Here is a 22,533-nt window from a genome sequence, read left to right as displayed (position 1 = left end):
CTCTTCTTTATCCTTTGTTGTTCCGGTTGACGACTTAACTGACACTTGCTATACTGCACTGCGCAATATTCAAGCAGACTCAGAATTAATTTTTAAAACTACTATGTGATCAATACTACTTTGCATACAGCAGTATGCTGTGTACTTTCACACTTAGTCTTCATAATAATTTTATGTTTAATTTACCAAAGACGCTCAGAAAAATTAACTTGTTCAAAAATATACTTTTTGTTCTTTTTAGGCCTGGTAAATACTGAATGCTCTGGTTTCCTGAGTTTAACATTCACTTGCAGCTGAATGATGATCAGGAGGAGAACCACAAGGCATGCTGGCCCCCAGAGCACTGTGTCCAGGAAGGAGGCACAGGCTGGCACAGGCAGCCCGTGGACTCTACGCTCCACAGCTTTGGGCCAGCACCAGCAAAATCATGACTTGAGACCACTGTGCTCTTGACTTCCATGTCGTATTCACCTCCCTTTCACCAGGATGCAACTCTTGAAGCAGAAAAAATAACCTGCTTGTAATAATCATCAGCTTCATTTTCTTAGGAGTCTCATGTCTCCTGCCAGAACAATTCTAGATAACATATACTGTTTTTTCAAAAATACTGTTACATGCTACTCTGTAAACCTGTAGTAGACGCTCCATTAAACATTTTCATTTAGTATAAAAGAAAGTATCACATTAAGAAAACTTAGAATATGGAAAAACTATAGAAAAAAGGTCACCTTTAGTTTTACCATGCTCACAAAGTGATCATCATATTTGTGTGTGCTTTCCCCCCCATGCACGTGTATATAAATATTATGCATATACACATACACACACACAGAGACATATATCATGGTAGTTTCTGTCTTGCTTTTTCATTTAACATAATGCCATGTTTATAGCATAAGGACTTCATAACCATTTAAATAGTTATTGATACATTTTAAGATTTTTTCAAAGAAATTGGTAATTTCAAAGACAGACATAACTTTCTTATATAAATTCCAAATCTGGAATTCTTAAGAAGATGTGAACTCATGGCACCTGACACGTATTATGAAGTTGCTTTGCCAATATGTCACACCTATTTATTCAGCCACCAACTGATGGTAATTTATAATTTAAATGTCATCAATGTAGTAGGGGAAAAATAAAAACCTCGCCAATCTTTCAGTTTGCATTCAAGAACATTGCTAGGGACAGGAAAGTTTTAATCATGATTGGTTCCTAGCTACATTTCTTCTTTGAGAATCATCACAGGTATCCAAGGGGAAGCTGATCTGCTACTCGTCAGGATCTCTTCCCCACAGAGGCAGCGTGCTGTGAGTAGAACGAACAAAGGCTCAGGGGTTCAAGTCCATCTTACTCAAAGAGCTGGACATACATGCACCAACCTTTTGAATTGTTACTTTCATCCATTCATTTACCAAAAAAAGATCATGACATTTTTACGACAAAAAGGAGGATCTGATCAAAAGGAAGAATTTGATCATTTAGCTGACATTCTTAATCTTTAAAAGTCACTCCCAAACTATCCTCTGCAAGTATGGATCTACCTTGGGAATTAGAAGAGCTCAATTTTTTCCCAAGTATTAATTTTCCTTGACTTTTTTCTTATAGTCAGATGCTTACGTTTATTAAGCACTTGCTTAACACAAGCTGTCACATATCAACTAACCTTCATGACAATCATAGGGGCATTAGTACTAATTATTAACACCTCACAGAAGAAAAAACTGTTTACTTAGGGAGGCTAAGTAACTTGTTTGAGGTCACACCGCCTCAAACCCAGGCAGCCTACAGTAGAACCCCCTTACCTGCAGGGGGATATGTTCCAAGACCCCCAGTGGAAGCCTGAAACCACAGACAGTACTGAACCCTACATATACTATGTTTTTTCATACATATACATATTTCTGATAAAGTTTACTTTATAAATTAGGCACAGTAAGAGATTAACAGCAACTTCTGAGCATATCCAGATTGCCAGCATCACTACTTGTGCACTTTGGGGCCATTAAGTAAAATAAGAGTTACCTGAACACCAGCACTGCGATACTCTTGACAGTAGATCTGACAACCGAGAGGCCTACTAAGTGACCAAGCAGGTATGTATACAGTGGGGATATGCTGGACAAAGGGGTGATTCACATCATCGTGGGATGGAGCGAGATTTCATCACGCTACTCAGAATGGCATGCAATAGAAAACTTATGAATTGCTTATTTCTGGAATTTTCCATTTAATATTTTTGGACTACGGATGACCTCGGCTAACAAACTGTGGAAAGCAAAACTGCAGATAACAGGGGACTACTGTATATTGTTAAGCAAGCAGCAGGCTGACTCCTCTGCTGAGCTATTCTAGTCTCCTCTAGGCAGGTCAGGGTAAAAGTCAGCAAGAGTAAATCAATGCTGTTTGGCTGAGGAGAAAGATACTCTACGCATCACTTCACATGAGTGATTTTGCCACTATGGCCCGGATGGAATGGAGGGAAGGGCGCTTGAATCTAAAACTCTAAATCTAGGACACATTTCAGGAGTGATACACTTGTTATTCCCTTGGATGCTTCTAAACTCTGAAGCAACTTGGCTTAATTGTTCACATTTGGGCAAGCAGGCATGCTTGGGCTGTCACTTCCTGACAAGCACTGAGAGTTTTCATAGTGACACAGTCTATTACTAACCTCTTCCTTCATGTCTTCTAGGCAAGCGCCTGACCTGATTATTAAAATATGCCATGTTGCAAAGGTGGAAATTTACTGTTAACCTTTCCTCATCTTTTCAAGCAAAAGTGTGTGTGTGTGCGCGTGTGTGTCTGTCACGGGGCACACTTGATTATTAAGTTTATACTGTGAACCATTTGCCAGGGAAGGTAAAACCCAGACATCTAGGTTTTTCATACAAACCAATACCCATTTTATCAATCTGAAATTCAATACAATAAAACATTGGTTCATACAAAAATATTAAATAGCTTTCAACAATTTTTTTCTTTTAAAATACAGGATTGACACATATATCTACGGTACAAACAAACTACTAAATTCAGACAACCCAAGAATCCAGAGGATTATCATCAATGTGATTAAATCAGGGATAAAATACCTCTCTGAATTTCCAAAATTTGTTTTACCATCATCCTTTCCTGAATACTTTTTGTAGAAATTACTCACTTATCTTGGCTAGTTAAGTTCTCAATAGACTTGAATATAAGGTGATAATACAACCTATTTTCCCAAAGCAGCCACTGACACTGTGTGAACTGAAACAAGTTCAGTTCTCACATGGAGTATGGGACAACAAACTGGATCAGAAAGCCCAGCTGCTTCCAGTGTTGAACACAACTGCCACACTGGATTAGCTGATCTATAAGAAGGAAGAGATGGCACAGAGTAAGCCTATACTGGGTTTTAGTGTTGGCTTTCTTACCAAAATTAATCTTGAATAAATCCCTTCAGCGTGTATCTTCAGTGGGGAAAAAAAAGTCAGGGCTAGACTGGGTGATAAAAGGTTTAGTTTCAGCTCTGAGTCAATTTTTAACCCTCGCTTCTGAAATACAGCAGCTTCAGAACCCTTCCTTATCATAAGTGGTGATGAATCCGCACCACAAACCCCTCGCTCCACTAACAAGATTCAACTATTGAACAAAGACTAGGCAGGGCCTTATGTGTGGATGTAGCTCAACAACTGGGATTGGGGAAAATAACCCTATATACCTGCTTTACTTAAAAAAAATTTTTTTGCACATTTCCTTTATTCATATTACCTCAGCAATGGTAATCCTCATTTTTATAGAAGGGGAAAGAGACACATCCATCTGCCATGACACTCGGGCACAGAAAGGGAGTTTTCCTTGTGTCCTTAAGATTAACTGCTCTGGTTGCTTTCAGAGAGGTGGTTTCAAAATTCCCATCCTGCTTGTCTTAAAGAAGAGGAAAAGAGAAAAACCAAAATAAAATAAGCCATATAGACAAATCCCAAAGCACATAAGCTGAATGATAATTTAATATTACCAAAGACCAAATTGAATCTTGATAAAGAAAATGAAGACATAGAAACATTTGAAAGAAGAAACAGTTCTTAAAAAAAAAAAGTTTATTTGGAAAAGCCAGCTTCTTACACAAGGTTTCTATACCTTCACTCTGTCAATTACAATGCTACTTTAGAATGCATTGAATATAGTTCATTGAATGTCTATCATTATCTTCCTGCCTCAACTTAAAAGATATTAGGCTAAGAAATACAGTTTCATTCTGGTCTGTCCTCCCTCTATCCTTAAAATAAACCCATTTCTCTACTTTTCAGGTAAGTGAAAGGATCACAAATCTTTATATTTGTGTCAAGAGTAAGAATGTGAACAATAATTCTAAGCAAAGCCTAATTTTCTTTAAGGCCTTCTCAGAAAAAAGAAAAGGAATTATGAATTGAAACTAAGTACACTTAGCAACTTCCCTGCCAATCTTATCCTTTATTGGTTTGCCTGGGGCCAAATTTCTCTGGCTCTCTTTAATTAGCAAACATTGGGGGGTAAAAAACCGTAAACATACAAAGACTGACTATCTTACACCCAGCTCTAAGCTAGATGCAGATATAAACGGAACCACTATGGATCAAAGGGAGAAAATTCCAAGAAAAACAAAAAGATTCCAAGTCTCACAGTTCAACTGAGGTTTTGGAAAAACCTAAGCTGAATGCAGCGGCTGTTTGAAATATCTGTCTACATTTAATTAGATATGTTGTACTTACTAAGGAGGCAAAAATATATAGTTTTCTATGTTTTAATACTAATTTTTACAGTGAAAAAAAATCATACTAAGTGATCTCAAAAGGGCAATGATCTATAACCACTCAAAATAGGTCTCTGAAAAGGGGAGCAAAAATATAATTTAATGAAATCAACTCTCAAGCACTAGGCTTCTAGTAAGCATCCCAAGAAAAGATACTAGAGGGGTGTTTATGAGTACGTGTCTAGAACAGCCAAGATGTTTCCCAAGTTTTATGCTTTAAATTTCCTAAATATATAGATAGCTAGCAGGCACACATGCCAGGCAACTACGGATGCTAGCAAAATATTTTAGTCAGAATTTTACAAAACCCCCAACTTCCAACCAATATTTCTATTCATAAATCTTCCAGTGACAATGTCTGACAATATATTACACATTACAATGAAGCAAGAATAATTTAAAATTTTAGATTTGCTTCAAACAAGTTAGTTACTTTTTCTTTTAATGTGACACTTAAAATAGATGAATTCAGCAAAATGGTTTAAAAAGTTAAGGCTCCCTAAAGAGTTCTAAAGACTAAAACTTAAGGCACATATTATAATCTTTATGTAACTGTTAAAAGCTAAAATTAAAAAAAAAAAAAAAAAAAGACGTTCTTCCCTCATTCTTTGCCAACCACTCCCTCCCCCAAAAGATATGGCATTTTTAATTCAGGCTACTGGTAAGGAGTGAAACAAAAATTCCATCAACTAACACCTGGTATGATTTCCATATGAATGTCCGCTATTTGCATTGAGCACCACTGGTAGATTACAGGCCAGCAGAACATTTTCCGATATCTTGGGTCACAAGTTGCTCCATTTACCCTTCAGCCCCATGGGTTCAGAGTGGACTCTCCTCTTTGGGGTCTCCTTCTGTGCCTTTCTGCTCTGGAGATCCTGCTGCATTGGTAACTTCCTTTGGTTTCTCAGCAACATCCACACCGGTCTCAACCTCTTTACTTTCCTTTCTCTGCTTCTTCTCTGCTTTCTGTTCTTTTGCCAGAAGATGATAATTGATGCCCATGCCAATGAAGAGATAGATGCCCGCAACGATTAGGATTATGCCACACGCCCAGTATGTGTATTTGTAGTCTCCATATATGTCATTGAGACGACCTAAGGAATTTTTTAAAAAAAGTTATTTGGGTAAAAGCAAACAACTATCTCCTTTCCCAAACAAAGCTGAAGGATCCACTCAGAAAGAAGCTGTCAACCCAATCCTCAAAGAGCCCACAAATGACAAATTAGTCTAAAGTATTGCTAAAAATGATCTGATTTTTTGCTTATGATGTCACAATGATTTTGGATGGCCTTGCATATTCTGTTACTTTCAGCAGCTTGAAAATAATTAAATCTTGGCAAATTTGAGTTGGGAAAGAGCTAGAAATCACCCAGAATCAATTCCCAATACACAATGGAAAAATTTGTTGCTCCAAGAGGTTTAGGAGTCTTGCCCAAGGCAGCAGAGCTATTCCAGGTTCCCAGACCAAAGCTCTTTCTCTGACATCAGCATTTCCCAAAAAGCATTCATGTGAACACTCCTACTATGCTAAAAAATTAACTGACATCAACCACCATTTTAAGCACTTGATCCTCAAAACAGGAGATTCTATTATCATCCTCGCTGTACAGATGAAAAAAAAATGAAACAGAGACACAATAAAGCTAGTAACTGAAATAGGTTAGCTCTAAACCCAGAAAGTCTGACTCCACAGCCTGTAACCTTCACCACTATGCAACAAAGATTCCTCCCCAATGTTTCCAAAGTCAAATAAATTCAGGAAATGGCATATCTTAGTCTTTTCTATAAAAGAGTCACAATGCATATTAGCATATTAAAGGTTTGGCGAGGTCCTACAGTAAAGAAACCTATTTAACTTAATGTTTCCAAACTTTTTTGGCCATAAAATCCTTGTTATAGTAAAATTTATTAGCATCTCATCAAATTGGTATCTCAAGGAATAAACACTCTGGAAAACTCTACATCTATGAAGGGCTTAATATAACCAATTCAAACATGATTCCATATGGTTTTCTAACTCAGGGCACCAGTCACTCAGCTATATTTATTGAGCCCTACAAACACCATCACTGGCTCTGCTAGGATAAGGGCAAGCAAAGGAGATAACAGCCACAGTTCAGTGGAGAAGAGAAATGTTAATCAAATACTTACACAAACCCTGACAAAGGCTACAAGGAGGGTCTGAAAACAAAACAGGGGGTTGGGAGCAGCAGGGAGGGTCAGGAAGGCTTCTCTTAAAGTGTACACTAAGCTGAGACTTCCAGGAGGACAGCTGTCCAGGAGAAAGGGGGTGGGGAAAGAATCCAGGCAGAGAAGAGCAACTGTAAAGGCAGGTGGTAGGAGGAAGCACAGGGCGTGAGCGGGAAGGAAGAAGGGCCGGGTGTGGGAGCAGAGAGAGCAAAAGGCGAGTGGTGGGAAGTGAGGCAGGAGAGAGGTGGGCCAGGCCACGCGGGGCCCTGGAGACCACATTAGGGAATCTGATCTTCACCTTGAGAACAATGGAACCAACTGGAGAGTTCTAAAAACATTCTAAGAGTTCTGAACTGGAGAGTCCTAGGAGACTGAAGGAGAGCGAGAGTGGGTCTGGGTAAACCAGTCAGAAGGCTACTGTGAGCAGCAGCCCAGGTAGGAGGTAGGAGCTGTTGTGACGGAGAAAACGGGCAGATTAGCAAGAGGTTTAGGAGGTGAAAACTGACAGGAGTGGAATCTCACTGGGAAGAGGGAGGAGACAGGGTGGGGGAGTGTGGAAAAGTCGGTGGTGGATCTTCTTTCTGTATCCTTCCTTCCCTTATCATGCACAATCTCAAAAGCACGAGTCATATCCAGAGGAAATCCAAACGATTATCGTAATTTGTATTAATAATAATTTAAAAGAGTAAACAATCTGGTATTCTTAGAGAATAATCCACCAAGTTTTATGGCCACTTACTAGCAGTATGATCTTGGGCAAGTTATTTCACTTTTAGAAGGCTCTACTTCTTCATTTACAAAACGGGGACACTAACAGTGCTCCCTCAGACTCGGGAGCTATGGCAGGATGCGTAAAACGACTAGGACAGTCCCTGGTACACCTGAGCCCTCACCTGGCAGCTACTGTTAGTATTTTATATATTACTACTGAGATAAATTGCACAATTAAAGGGAAATCACCAACAGTATTTTAAAGGTGGAGTGTATATTATACATTTTTCTACAATGAACATGTTAGTTTTATGATCAGAAAAAATTATTTTTGTAAAGATTGGCACGTGAGCTAACACATCTGTTGCCAATCTTCTTCTATTTTTTTCTTCTTCTTTCCAAAGCCCCCAGTACATAGTTGTAGGTTCTAGTTGTGGGTCCTTCTGGTTGTGCTCTGTGGGACGCTGCCTCAACATGGCCTGATGAGCGGTGCCACGTCTACACCCAGGATCCCAACCAGCAAAACCCTGGGCTGCTGCAGCAGAGCACCCAAACTTAACCACTCGGCCAGGCCAGCTCCAGAAAAAATTATTTTAATAAATACTTAAGTTTGTAACAATTTTTGATTCTCCTTTCAGCTTCATTTTAATTCAATTCCATAAGTATTTGAGCAATTAAGCTGTGCCAAGCATTGTGCCAGCATTAAGGGTACAGAAATGAGAAAGACTTGCTCTCCGCCATCAAGCGGCTCACTGATCTCTGCCTTCTATCACCTTCCCAATCTTCTATGCGTGTTTCATGCTAACAGAACCTCAGAAGTAGAAAGACATACTGTACCTAAAAGTGGTGGCCCCAGCAGGACAGGACAGCATTCCACAATGGTCACCAATCCCACAGCGCTGGAGAACCTCTGAGGTCCAACAAGGTCCATCAGTGTTTCAAACAATACGGAGCTGAGCCACCCAAATGCAAATCCAAAGAATCCCGCATAGACACAGAACCCAATATAGCTGGAGGATAAAGGTGCTAGCAGATGACACACTCCATTTGCAACGATAGAAGCAGCAAAGAAATACTGAACTCGAGGTCTTATCCACTTTGTGTTGGCTACAAGTCCCATAGAAGGTCTGGCTACCATGTCGACAAAAGCCAGAATGGAAAGAAGGAAGGCGGACTTCTCACTAGAGTAATGCTGACTCTTGCCATAATTACTAAGAAAGACTAAAGGAGTAAATAGTCCAAAAAACATGAGCACATTTCCAGAGAGGTATAGCAAGAAGCCTCTGTGTGTGAACAGGGATAAGTCCAGGAATTTATTAATTGTTTGGAAGACTGACTGTTTCTCCTCCTTGGGGTATCCTCCAATAAGATCTGTATTTGCATCACCTGCCCCTTTTTGTGCATCAGGTTTTCCGGCTTCCTGAAGGGATTCTTTAGACCTCTCTTTCTTTGCATTGGTTGGCTTGGGCCCTATTGGCCGCATCAGGGCTCCAGCCACACAGCAGTTTAATAGGAAGCCCCCAAGAATTAGGAAGCTTCCTCTCCAGCCAAAGATACCGAAGAAAGCCTGATTGAGGGGGGCCAGGGTAGACAGGAACACAGGGCTGCCTGCCATGGCTAGTCCATTTGCCAAGGGTCGCCTCTTGTAGAAATACTTGCCAATCATGGTCAGAGCCGGATTCAAGTTGAAGGCAAGCCCAAGACCTGGGGTGGAGAGGAAAAAATAATCACATACTGTAATAAAAATCAGAAATAGATTTGGAATTACTTAACCAGACAAAGAAATTAAAATAGGAGGTATAAATAATGGAAAGGAGACAAAATCTTCGTTATTAGATTGAGTGGCGGTTTAAAGCGTGGACTCTAAAACCAGACTACGTGGGTTCAAATCTCAGCATCACCACTTATTGGCTGTGTAGTGATGTCAGACACGTTGACCCTCCTGTGACTATTTCCTAATATGGAAAACAGGCGCGTAGCACTGTTGTGAGTAAAGCACTTAGAACAGGTGCCTGGCATGTAGTAAGCAGTCAATAAATGTTAGTTATTTTTATTATTTTTGTTTATATTATTTGAACAAATAACTGTGTATTAGTCAAATTTACCAAAATTACCTGAAGGATTAAAACCATAGAAGATCATGGAGTAGACAGTTATCTAATAGAAAAGACTTTTACAACAGAAAATGCAATACAATTTATTCCTTTTACAACAGTACCAAAACCCAAAAAATGTATAATTTACATACCTACAACTGTGTTACTTTCCTGAAGCGTTGGTGAATTAAAAAGGACACCCACACAAAGTTTTTGGATAATAAAACACAACATTGTCAGGACGTCAATACTCTCCAAATGAATGCACTAATTTAATGTGATTCCAATGAAAATGTCAGTGGATTTCGTTTTGGAGATGAAGTAAAATGACTCTAAAACATACTTAGTGAACAAATACATGGGGGTCAACCAGGAAATTTTTGGTGGTGCAGGGGGAAGAGTGGGACTAACTACAACAGATACTTAAATGGAAGGTACAGTCATTAGAACAGTGTGGCTCTGACTGAGCAATAGGTAAATACTGATGGATGAAAGTAGACAGAATGTCCAGGAACAGACCTGAAACATACATAAACACTTAATGTAAGATAAAAGTGACATTTCAAATTACTGCTGAAAGAATTATTTGATAAATAGTGCTAGTATAAGTAAATAGTCCAATAACTTCCAGATGTTCTCCTCTGGAGGCCTCTTGCTCCCTACTATTTATGTTTCAGTTATTCAGAGAGGCTTAAACCAATAAACCAGAGTAGCTCACTCCCCTATTCCAAACCTGCTAATGGCTTCCTATCCATACCTTTCCCCTTACCTCCCTCCCTGATCTCATACCAGACCATTCCCATCTGCGCTAATAAGCATGCTGCTGACTTAGGGTCTGTTCCCCTAGATTTTCACAAAGCTACTTCTCTGCTGTTACTCAGATCTCTATTAAAGCCATCTCTTCAACGAGCCCTCACCTTCCTTGACTATCCAGTCCTTCCCTGTCAGAACACTTTGTTTTGAGGCTTTGTATAGCATTTATCACTACTTGATACTTTCCTTATTTATTCATATATTTGTGAGTAGTACTGTCTGCCTCCTCCCATTAAAGAACATGACTTTGCCTGACTTGCTGCTCTATCCCCACAGCATCCAACATAGATATGGTTGTTGCTCAATAAATATTTGATGAATGAATAAAAGAGCAAATGAACAACTAACCATGTGGGAACAGTTATATTTCTTTCTTCTCATTTTATGTCAAATATTGTCATCCATCCAGAAGTTTTAAATGTAAAAAAGGGGGGTATTTAAGAAAGTAGGTAAATATTTTCATAATCTTGGAGAGGAGAACTAAGAATAACACACTAGACAGAAATCATACAAGAGTTTTGAATACCTGAAAATTATAGACATTTAATGAGGGGAAAAAAGTAGAAAAAGACTAAATTCACTTTTTTTCAAACAAAATTCAATAGCAAAAAATTATCGGGAATAGATATTTGTACACCTATGTTCACAGCAGCATCATTCATAATATCTAAAAGACAGAGGCAATTCAAGCATCCATCAGCAGATGAATGGATAAATAACATGCGATATATACATACAATGGAATATTATTCAGCCCTAAAAAGGAAGGACATTTTGATATATGCTATAACATGGATGAACCTTGAGGACATCACACTGAGTTAATTAGCCAGTCACGAAAAGACAAAAAACTGTATGATTCCACTTATATGAGGGATTTAGAGTTGTCAAATTCATAGAGACAGAAAGTATAATGGTAGTTGGCCAGGTTCTCCAGGGGGATGGGAGGATGGGGAATTACTGTTTAATGGGTATAGAGTTTCAGTTTTGCCAGATGAAAAGAGTTCTGGAGATGGATGGTGGTGATGGTTGCACAACACTGTGAGTATACTTAATACCACTGAAGTGAACACTTAAAAATGTTTAACAGGGGCCAGTCCGGTGGCCCAGCGGTTAAGCACACACGTTCTGCTTTGGTGGCCCAGGGTTCGCCAGTTCGGATCCTGGGTGCAGACATGGCACTGCGTGGCAAGCCATGCTGTGGTAGGTGTTCCACACAGAAAGTAGAGGAAGATGAGTACAGATGTTAGCTTAGGGCCAGTCTTCCTCAGCAAAAAGAGGAGGATTGGCAGCAGTTAGCTCAGAGGTAATCTTTCTCAAAAATAAATCAATCAATAAATCAAAATGTTTAAGAGGGTAAATTTTACGTTATGTGTATTTTACCACAATTAAATATGAAAAAACGAATTTGGAAAATTAACTGTGTCTTATGCAAAAGAATAATTTAACATGTAAAGTTATTACATGTTATTCTTAAATAAGAAAATGAATACACCAAAGTAGTCAATAAGCATTTTGTAAAACAAAAACAAAAACAAAAACAAAAAAATACATAGCCACAAACATATATATTTACTTTCCTAATAATCAAAGAGAGGAAATTAAAACCAGGAGATACTCTTCATCTGTTAAACTGACAATGATTAGAAAATATACTATCCCATTGTTGTCAAGGGTATCCTCTCTCATATATTGTGGTGGAACTATAAATGAGTATAACCTTTCTGGAGGGAAATTTAGTTTATATATATATTTAAAAACATAGCAGTTCCACTTTTACAAATTTATCCTAAGAAAATATTCACGTTCACAAAGGACTACAATGCAATACAGTTTCTCAATACTAAAAAAATGTAAAAAAAAAAAAAGCCCTAAATATTCAACAATTAACTAAGACAGGTCAAATAAAATTATAGTATACGTGTGTTCAATGGAATAACAGAGATTTAAAAAATGTTATCCACCAGAATATTTAATGACATGGAAAGATGTTCATGATATATTGTTAGGTGAAGAAACTAGTTACAAAACATTATACATAATCTGATCCTTTTTTGTTCTAAAAAAAGGTTATATGCTTGTGCATAGACAAAAGTTTGGAAGGATATGCATCAAGATGTTAATAGTGATAGTACCTGAATTGTGAATTCTGAGTAATCTTTACTTGTTATATCCATCAGGAGTTCATTACTCTAATTTGGCTATTGAAAAAAGGGGAGGGGGGATTACCAAGTGAATCCTCTATGCCTCAGTAATGTATCTAGACATCCTACCAGATAATTCCTGCTTTCTGTTTAACACTCTCTCCTGCTCCGATAGAAGCCTACTCCCTGTGGGAGGAAGAGGTAATGAGAGAGAATAATAAACAATGACCACCCTTGCAACAAGTTGCCATACACATTTTATCTACCACCACTGACTATTCTTAGGACAAAGGATTCAATCATCTCTTCCAATTCATTCATTCATTTAACAAGCAACAAACACCTACTCTATGACAGCAATTTCTTTAAAAGTGTGCTTTTCTAGGGGCCGGCCTCATGGCTGAGTGGTTACGTTCACGTGCTCTGCTTCGGCAGCCCAGGGTTTCACCAGTTCAGATCCTGGGTGCAGACATGGCACCGCTCATCAAGCCATGCTGAGGCGGCATCCCACATGCCACAACTAGAAGGACCCACACCTAGAATATACAACTATGTACTGCAGGGCTTTGGGGAGAAAAAGGAAAAATAAAATCTTTAAAAGTTTGCTTTTCTAGTACTCTTAATGTATTGCCAGTTTTTCAAAATGATAATCAAGTAATTTCTATAAGGAAGGAATTTTTACTCAAAAGATCTGAAAGATGAATGCCAGGGAATAGCAAATAGCCATCAATAAATTAACGCTTGAAAATGCATCAACAGTAACTCACCTCCAATGACACCGATACACAAGTAAAGTTCCTGCACAGTGTTACAGAAAGAAGCCGCAATCAGGCCACTGCCTGACAAGCAGCCGCCAAGAATCATGATTGGACGACTGCCATATTTATTCACCAGGATACTGCTGATAGGACCTAGGAGATAACCAAAACTTTAGTAGTCAGAAGAAAGGCCCACCCCCTCAAATCTACACAAGGCATTAGTGACACTATGACAAGTCCTCCAAAATAAACAGATATATAAGGCAGGGTAGGCTGAAAACACCTTGGTAATGGATGTTCACAGGTTCCTTGATGTATCCCGGATATGATCAACATTTATTGAGTAGTTTGCTCTGTTTTAATTTTTGAACAGGCACAGTGACATGACGAAATGATTTTAGAGCATTATTTACACATTGCCATAAATGTGGTTTGTTTCATATTTTTAAAAAAGAAGAAAGACAAAAATGCATAATTATTTTTTCCAAGTTTAAGTAGCTTTGCAATTATGACATCTAAATTTAAAACAGAACAAAAGAACTGGTCCCAGTTACATTTAGATATCTCAGATATTGAATTGAATATGTCTTCTAGAATTAACCTGGTTGCAGGCCTATATTACTGTTTCGTGGTAGCCATACTGTGCAAAAAATGCTTGTAGGAGAAGATTAAGTCATATAATAGTCAAAATATCCTTGGGTCTAACTCAAGAGGATAGGAAATGGAATGCTATCTAAGAAAACCAGATTAAATTTCCACAGCATACAAAATAATCAGGGGCCAGCCTGGTGGCACAGCAGTTAAGTGCGCATGTTCTACTTTGGCGGCCTGGGGTTCACCAGTTCGGATCCCAGGTGCGGACACGGCACTGCTTGGCACACCATGCTGTGGTAGGCGTCCCACATATAAAGTAGAGGAAGATGGGCATGGATGTTAGCTCAGGGCCAGTCTTTCTCAGCAAAAAAAGAGGAGGATTGGCAGCAGTTAGCTCAGGGCTGATCTTCCTCAAAAAAAAAAAAAAATCAGTTTTTCTTGAATGTGAGAGAAGAAACCAAATAAAAACTGAAATATTATAAGGATCGGGAAGAAGAAAAAGATTTTATGCATTTTGTCTATCAGTTTTCAAACACAAAAAATCAAATGGCCCCTCCTTACTTGCTACATATAGGTATAATATGTAATTCTCCTTTTCTAAATTTATACGTCTTAATTATAAGAAAGTCTTACCCAAAGTACTGAAAAAGTTGTAACACAACTCTTAATTACGCTAACGATATTTGCTGATTACAAATTGAATGACATTCACCAAATTTCACTTATTTATATATTTATGTTTCTATCTCACAGAGAAGGACTTGTGGAAACGACGACTCTGTTTACGTGACACCATAACTTGTCTGTCTGGTTAAGGGAGATGACTGGAAGTGAGGAAGGGTCACTGCAAGGCATCAGTAGGGAGGGGACACAAAGAAAAGAACTGATGCTTGAACTTGCAAAGTCATGAAGCTGGTGAGAACCAAGTTTCAAACCCAGCCTGTTTTCTCCCCATTTCATGGACTCTGTATTTTTGGAACTAAATTACAAAGGAGAAGACATACAAATCATGTTTCTCTTCTATTAGCACAGTAAATTCTGACCTTATTCTGTTTATTCATACTTAGCTCCCTAAAAGATAGTGAGTCTATTTTTAAATAAAACGTGCATCTTCAGAATATACTACTGATCATATGTTGACATATTCTATTTCTATAAATACTGCGGAAAATTCCCCAGTTACTTACATTCTAGTACTACTACTCAGAGTTGCAGTATGGTGTTCTAAGACTAAAAGGACAGGATCTGGTCTCAGGGAACCAAAATCAAATTACGGTATGTATGACAAATACATACATAATAAACATGCAAGAAGGAATTCAAGCTTTAGATATCCTAGTGTTTCAGAGCACCAAGTCTCTCTACTGGGCTGGGTCAAGAACTCAATGCCAGAAGAGACTTCAGGCTTAACCAAGGATATGCATAAAGAAATTTTCATTGACCTTCTAAGTCACTTCATGAAAATATTAGGCCACAGCTGGTTTGGAAGTAATTTGAATTACAGCTAGTATAAGATGAAAGAATTAAATACTGAAAGAATATTCATAAAATATTTCCATATAAATTAGTCATGAAACAGATTTTGTAGGGTCAGAATTACAAAGATCAAAATACTGCCATACTGTTGACTCTGTAAAATAGAAGTTAATGCTGACAAGTCTGCAGTATTTTAAATTCTAAAGTAGGAATGTTAAGATGACCTTACTGTGAAACTGAAAATATGTAAATTTACACTTTCATGTTTAAAAAAAACAAGAGTGGCAACTAAGATCTCCTCCCCTAAAACATACACTCACACTCTAACAAGCATCAGTACGTACCTCTGAACCAAAGCAGTAACAAAAGAAAACTAAACCACTCAGAGCTCAAAACCTTCCTGTTGAGAGCGCAGCTCAAATGCACAAGTTAAAGGATTATGGCAGTTATAAAAGTGATGATAATTCTTAGGGGACATATGGGACATACGCTTAGGAGCCAATCAAAACAAAATAACCCATTTAGTAAAAATCCTGCCACAAAGCTCATGGTAGGCAATTTGTCTTTCAGAGTTATTTCAGGAAGGATGACCCCAATTAGCTATCATTAAAAATAGAGAGGGGTACAGTTTATAGGCCTGTTATAACACAAATTCAGAGAAATGTACTAGTTATCTCTGGGTGAGGACAAAGAAGGAACTGTTTTCCCAAAAGAACGTGTCATGTGCAATTAGAACAACTTACATCACTTACTTTTGATGGAAAAAAAGTGGCTCTCAAGCTCTTTGGCAGCTCGGAACTGTGACATGTGAACCTCTGGTTTGTAGTCAGCTTAACAATACAGTGAGCACCTGGATAATTTTTATACCAATTTCTTCAAGCCATCATAGTAAAAGCTTGCCTAGAAATCCTGGTAGATGGAATTCAAAGCCTCCAAAATTATTGGCTCTCAGAAGCTAGATAATGTCCAAAGTCTCTTTTGATTTCTCTGAACTTACAAAAAACTCTAAGTACTATCATTTAGTACTTGTGTTCTTTTAAAAAGTACTTAATTCAATAGACAAAACAGGCAAACATTCAAAATTTAAAAGACACAAAAAGATATACAGTGGAGAAAAATAAGTCTTCCCATTCCTGTTCCAGTCACCCAGTTTATCTCTCTCTAAGGCAACCAGGTCACCTGGTTCTTCCTGTGCAACTAAAATTATGTATTTAATGAAACTGTGACTTCAACTACTTATTCTTGTTTCATGAGTTTATGTTATTGTCTCAACAGGATCATAAACTTCCCAAAGGCCAGGATCAGGATCACTGTTCTCTATCACTCACAACACCTAGCCTCATGTGGAACATGTGCATGGGGCTTAATAAATAGTGGTTGAACGTGCTACCAGGTTAGAAGCCTAATGCTAAGGCTTTACAGTTGAAATATAGAATCTTTTTTTACTAGCTATTAAAAAGCTACATGTGAAAATAATCTGAGATACTAAACTGCCACCCAAAAAGAAGATTAATAGAAATAAAAGCTTGGCTAAATAAGCAATGTGAGACATTGTCAATCCGAGTAAATAATATACTTGGCTTTAGAATCTCTGCTAAGCAACTATGTATTTTAAGTATTATGGTAGGTTTTGACTTTTACACGTTAAATTGTGATTTGATGTTCCAAGGTGAAACAAACAGTATTTTAAATGATGTTAAGTAGGGGCTGGCCCGGTGGCCCAGCAGTTAAGTGCGCACATTCTGCTTCTCAGCGGCCCGGGGTTTGCCAGTTCGGATCCTGGGTGTGGACATGGCACCGCTTGGCAAAAGCCATGCTGTGGTAGGCGTCCCACGTATAAAGTAGAGGAAGATGGGCATGGATGCCTCAGGGCCAGTCTTCCTCAGCAAAAAGAGGAGGATTGGCAGTAGTTAGCTCAGAGCTAATCTTCCTCAAAAACTAAATAAATAAATGATGTTAAGTAAGCAACTTACTTTCCACATCTCCTTCACATGTCAAAGAAAACAGAAGGGAAAAATTGATAAAACTTAAATTTAAGGTGCAGCTGAAATGCTTTTAGGACTAATAACATCACAAGGAATAAGGGGGAGATTTTTTTCAGTTCTTTAATTCTAACACCATGAAAAGATTTCACCTGAGACTTTGAACTATGCTGTTCAGTTGCCATTGTTAACAGGATTGAAAAACGTGACTCTAAACATAAAGCTTCAAGACATAACATTCCAAAACTCACTGAATAAGACGTTAAAAAAAAAAAATTGGGGCTAGCCTCGTGGCTGAGTGGTTAAAGTTCCACACGCTCCACTTTGGTGACCCAGGTCTAGATCCCAGGCATGGACCCACTTCACTCATCAGCCATGCTGTGAAGTATCCCTCATACAAGATAGAAGACTGGCAGATGTTAGCCCAGAGCAAATCTTCCTCACCGAGAAAGAAAATAAAGTTAGCTAATTCAGAGCCTTTGGCTGCTTAATGAAAATTAAAACAGCAGGCCTCAGGGGGTACTTACCTCCACCATACATGACAGCCAACATGATGGAGGATATCCATGACACTTCACTGGTGGTGGCATTGAATATACTTTCGATTTCTTTGAAAAACACAGTAATTGATTTTGGAAATGCATAAGAGAAACCAATGGAAATGAAAGCTCCAACTACCACTGCCCACCCCCAGCCTCCATCTGGGGGAGTGTATCCAACTGGACCTCCAACCGCCGGTGGCATTTTAAGTGTAGATGAATTCCAAATGCAGTTCAAATCCAAATATCTGAAAGACATAAAATTAAAACAGCGTGTCAACAATAAAGCACCCCCAACAACAAAGGACTTCCACCCTTTACACCTAGCTCTCATGTAACTGAATTGTTTTTCAATGTTACTTGTCCAATAGACATTATCTTCTAAGGACATTATCAGAAAAAGTTTTAGAGCCATTATATTGCCCAGTTTTTAGTAGCTAAAAGGAAAATAGCTCCTCACCATTTAGGAAACCATAACTGAAATAAACTCTTTTCAATAAATGTAGCCTTTGTATTTCAAATAAACCTATTTGGTTTAGCAGTTAATATAATGCCTCAAATTACCATAAATAACTAAATGCCTCGTTTGACCTACCTTCTCGCAAAATTCACGTAACACATAGCCTATAAAAGTTTCAGGTTCTAAGAGAGATGTTAGAAGTTTTTCCCATTGAAGCACGTACTCTTCAATGCTTACTTTCTTTATACTTTCTCCTACTCACATGCTGACAAAGTATTAGGAAGCAGGTACCTGACTCACTAAATATGGAGCAATTTGTAATACAGAAGATCATTCTGAACACACAAGAATTTCATTTAATGGGCTGGAAAAGTTTCTCAGAAAAGTTTCCTTTTATCTATCTAATTGCTTTGATCAAGGTATTTTTTCCATTATAAGACAAGAAAAACTCCTACACAACAGTAAGTCAATAGAGTTAAACTCGCAAATTGAACTCTGATGTCAAAAGATGATAGTTTCGAATCAAAGATTATCCCCCTCCGTTTTTTTTGAGGAAGACTGGCCCTGAGCTAACATCCGTGCCCATCTTCCTCTACTTTATACGTGAGACACCTGCCACAGCATGGCTTGCCACGTGATGCGTAGGTCTGCACCTGGGATCTGAACTGGTGAACCCTGGGCTGCCACAGTGGAACGTGCAAACTTAACCGCTGCACCAACAGGCCGGCCCCAAGATTATGCCTTTTCTTAAAGCCACCTAGTACTAATGAATAGCGCGGTTAGAAAATGAAACTTCCTATTAGATTATGAATAAGGAGAAGATGGGAGTGAGTGAGTAGTGGTTGTCTTACCTGTTTTCTCATGAAGGTCTCCTTTAATTTATTTAAAGCCAACTTCCACCTTATATTACAACTCATCCTGCAATCATATGTTCGCATGTCCATTTCAAATTATCTCCACTCAGAGTATATTACAGCAATAAAAACAGGCCAGAGATGACCAGCTCACTCTTGGCTACAACACTCTTTAGTCTAAAACACAAATCTAGCTTCATAGTGTAGTAGTCAACTCCCACACACTGTTTCTTCCAACCCATCTGAACACCGCAAATATGATTTAGGACAATGGACATTGTAGGCATAGGAAGAAACAGCCCCAGGGGAAGTTTTCCTGAGTGCAAAGATACAGGTTTCATCACTTCTGCTCCACATTGTACTAGAGGTTCTAGCCAGTGCATGTAGGCAAGAAAAAGAAATGAAAGACATAAAGACTAGAAAGGAAGAAGTAAAATTATCTTTACTCACAGATGACATAATCGTCTATGGAGGCAACGCCAAGGAACATACAAAAAAGGTACTAGAACTAAAATGAATTTAACTATGTCTCAGGATACAAGATTAAAAAACAGGAATCAACTGTCTTTCTATAAATGAGCAATGAACAATCAAACTCTGAAATTTGGAAAAATACCACTTACAATAGCATAAAAAAAACTGAATAGGGATAAATCTGACAAACGATGTATAAGACGTGTACTCTGAAAATTATAAAATATTACTAAGAAATTAAACTAAATAGATAACCCATCCTCTTGGTTTGAAAGACTCAGTATTTAAATTAGGCAAAGATTTCTGAAGGCACATAACTGCACTTTTATTAAAAAGTTTATAGGGGCCAGCCCCGTGGCTGAGTGGTTAAGTTCATGTGCTCCGCTTTGGCGGCCCAGGGTTTCGCTGGTTCAGATCCTGGGTGTGGAAATGGCACCGCTCATCAGGCCATGTTGAGGTGGCATCCCACATGCCACAACTAGAAGGACCCACAACTAAAATATACAACCATATATACTGGGAGGATTTGGGGAGAAAAAGCGGAAAAAAAAAAAAAGATTGGCAATAGTTGTTAGCTCAGGTGCCAATCTTTAAAAAAAATAAATAAAATAAAAAAATTAATAAAAAGTTTATAAATTGGATTTTAAGCTGCAGATTGGGAGAAAATATATACAAAATATATATCCAACAAAAAATGTGTCCAAAACATAAAAAGACCTTTTATGGCTCAATAGCAAAACGATAAAGAATCTAATTAAAAACTAGCAAAACAGTTCAACAGATACTTTACCAAAGAAGACAAACGAATGACGAAGTACACGAAAAAAATGCTCAAAATTGTTAGTCGCTCGTGAAATGCAAATTGAAATCATGATGAGAAACTAATACTTACCTACTAGAATGACAAAAATTAAGACTGGTAATACCAAGAGTTGGTGAGGATATGAAGCAAATGGAACTCTCACATTGCTGGTGGTAAAGCAATGTGGTACAGCTGGTTGGAAAACATTTTGGCAATTCCTTATAAAGTTAAATATACATTTAACATATAACACAGCCATTATACCCCTAGGTATTATTCAAGAGAAATGAAAACATACATCCTCACAAAGTCTTATATAAGAATTCTCTAGTAGCTTTATTCATAATAGCCCCAAAGTGAAAATAACCCAAATGACCATCAACAAGTAAATGGATAAACAAATCTGGTATAGCCATATAATGGAATACTACTCAGCAATAAAAAGCAACAAACTACTGATGCATGCCATGAACATGGATGAATCACAAAAGCAATAAGTGAAGACAAGCTAGACATAAAACTACTCTGTATGGTTACATTTACATTAGGTTCTAGAAAAGGCAAACTTCTAGCAATAGAAAACAGATCAGGGGTTGGGGAGAGGAGGCTGGCTCCAAAGGGCCATGGAAATGCTCTATTATTATAATTGTGGCAATAATTACTCATCGAATTGTACATTTAAAATTGGCAAATTTTATTGTATGTAACTCATACCTAAATAAAGCTGATCAAAACCAAAATAGTCCAAGGACAGTGACAAAGGAGATAAAATCTGTTCAGTGGCACAGGGAGATGATACAGAAGCAAAAGGAGATGGCAGGCAAACTTCTGTCTTGGCTATCTGGATGGTTACAGGAAAGAAGAGGAAAAGGAAGAGGACAGAAGACTCCCGAGAATTCACAACTACAGGCCTGTGTGGGCTTATGCTTATGTCTGGGGAAACTTCTGTTGTTCTTCCAGAGATATATTATGTTTGATTTTGCCAGCAAGCATTTCTCACAGACAAAACCTTGCCAAAGATAAGCTGACAGGCTAAAATTTCAAAACATATCAAGAATCAATTAACCATGAGTGAAGTAAAGCCAATATAACACAGCTGGATTAGATACTCAAGAACCACAGATATTGGACACAGGATATTTAAGATGGTTAAAAGCATGAAATAAACCATTAAAGACACAAAACCAGAAAAAACATCCCACCAAACACAAAATACTATTTAAAAAACTAGCTGATTTCAAACAGAACTTTGAGAAACATGAAAAGTATACTCAATGAAATTAATAATTGGTTAACCAGCAGACTGAACATAGCTGGAAAGAGACAGAGAACCTGGAGGACAGGTCTGAAGAAAGCAGCTGTCAGGGGAGAGCTTTATTCTGAAGCTATAAGAGAAAGGTTTAGAAACATGGAGTTTAGAATGGGAAGATTAGCATATCTAATGGGACTTTGAAAGAAGAGAATGGAGAGAGTGGGAAAGAGGCAATTTTCAAGGGTTAATGGCTAAGGATATTCCAGATTCAATGAATAATATGAACCTACACTTTGAGGAAACCCAACAAGATAAAGAAAATTATCTGAAAAAAAAAACAAAAAACCTGCTGAGAAAATACAGATTACACAATTAACAGATAATCATGCTGACAAAACAGAATTCCTATAGGTTTTGAAAAACTTTCAGTCACTATGTCTTCAAATATTGGTTCTTCCTCATTCCTTCTTTCCACTCCTCTGAGACTCCAACCGGATGTGAGCTGGACCTTCCCATGGTATCTACTCTCTTTCTCTTCGGTGTTTTCCATCCTTTTGTCTCTCTGTGCTAACAATTTGGGCCTAGGATATTTTCTTTCTCCAGTC

General features: G+C 38.0%; 1 protein-coding gene across 2 annotated transcripts in view; it reads right to left on the bottom strand.

Moving 5' to 3' along the window:
• Nucleotides 1-4,070: 4,070 nt before the first annotated feature.
• Nucleotides 4,071-22,533, bottom strand: part of SLC16A1 (solute carrier family 16 member 1) — a 39,795-nt gene continuing 21,332 nt past the window's right edge. For both annotated transcript variants that reach the window (XM_070607929.1, XM_070607930.1), the window contains 4 exons: nt 18,075-18,334; nt 13,505-13,648; nt 8,522-9,388; nt 4,071-5,877 (listed from right to left, as the gene is read on the bottom strand). In XM_070607929.1, coding sequence (XP_070464030.1) covers nt 5,603-5,877; nt 8,522-9,388; nt 13,505-13,648; nt 18,075-18,291 — 1,503 coding nt within the window. In that variant the 5' untranslated portion in view covers nt 18,292-18,334 and the 3' untranslated portion in view covers nt 4,071-5,602. The remainder of the gene's footprint in view (nt 5,878-8,521; nt 9,389-13,504; nt 13,649-18,074; nt 18,335-22,533) is intronic.

Source organism: Equus przewalskii, unplaced genomic scaffold (genome assembly GCF_037783145.1).
Source record: "Equus przewalskii isolate Varuska unplaced genomic scaffold, EquPr2 ChrUn-13, whole genome shotgun sequence".
NCBI lineage: Eukaryota > Metazoa > Chordata > Mammalia > Perissodactyla > Equidae > Equus > Equus przewalskii.
Note: the sequence above shows the minus strand (reverse complement) of the source record. Positions and strands in the feature narration are given on the sequence as shown.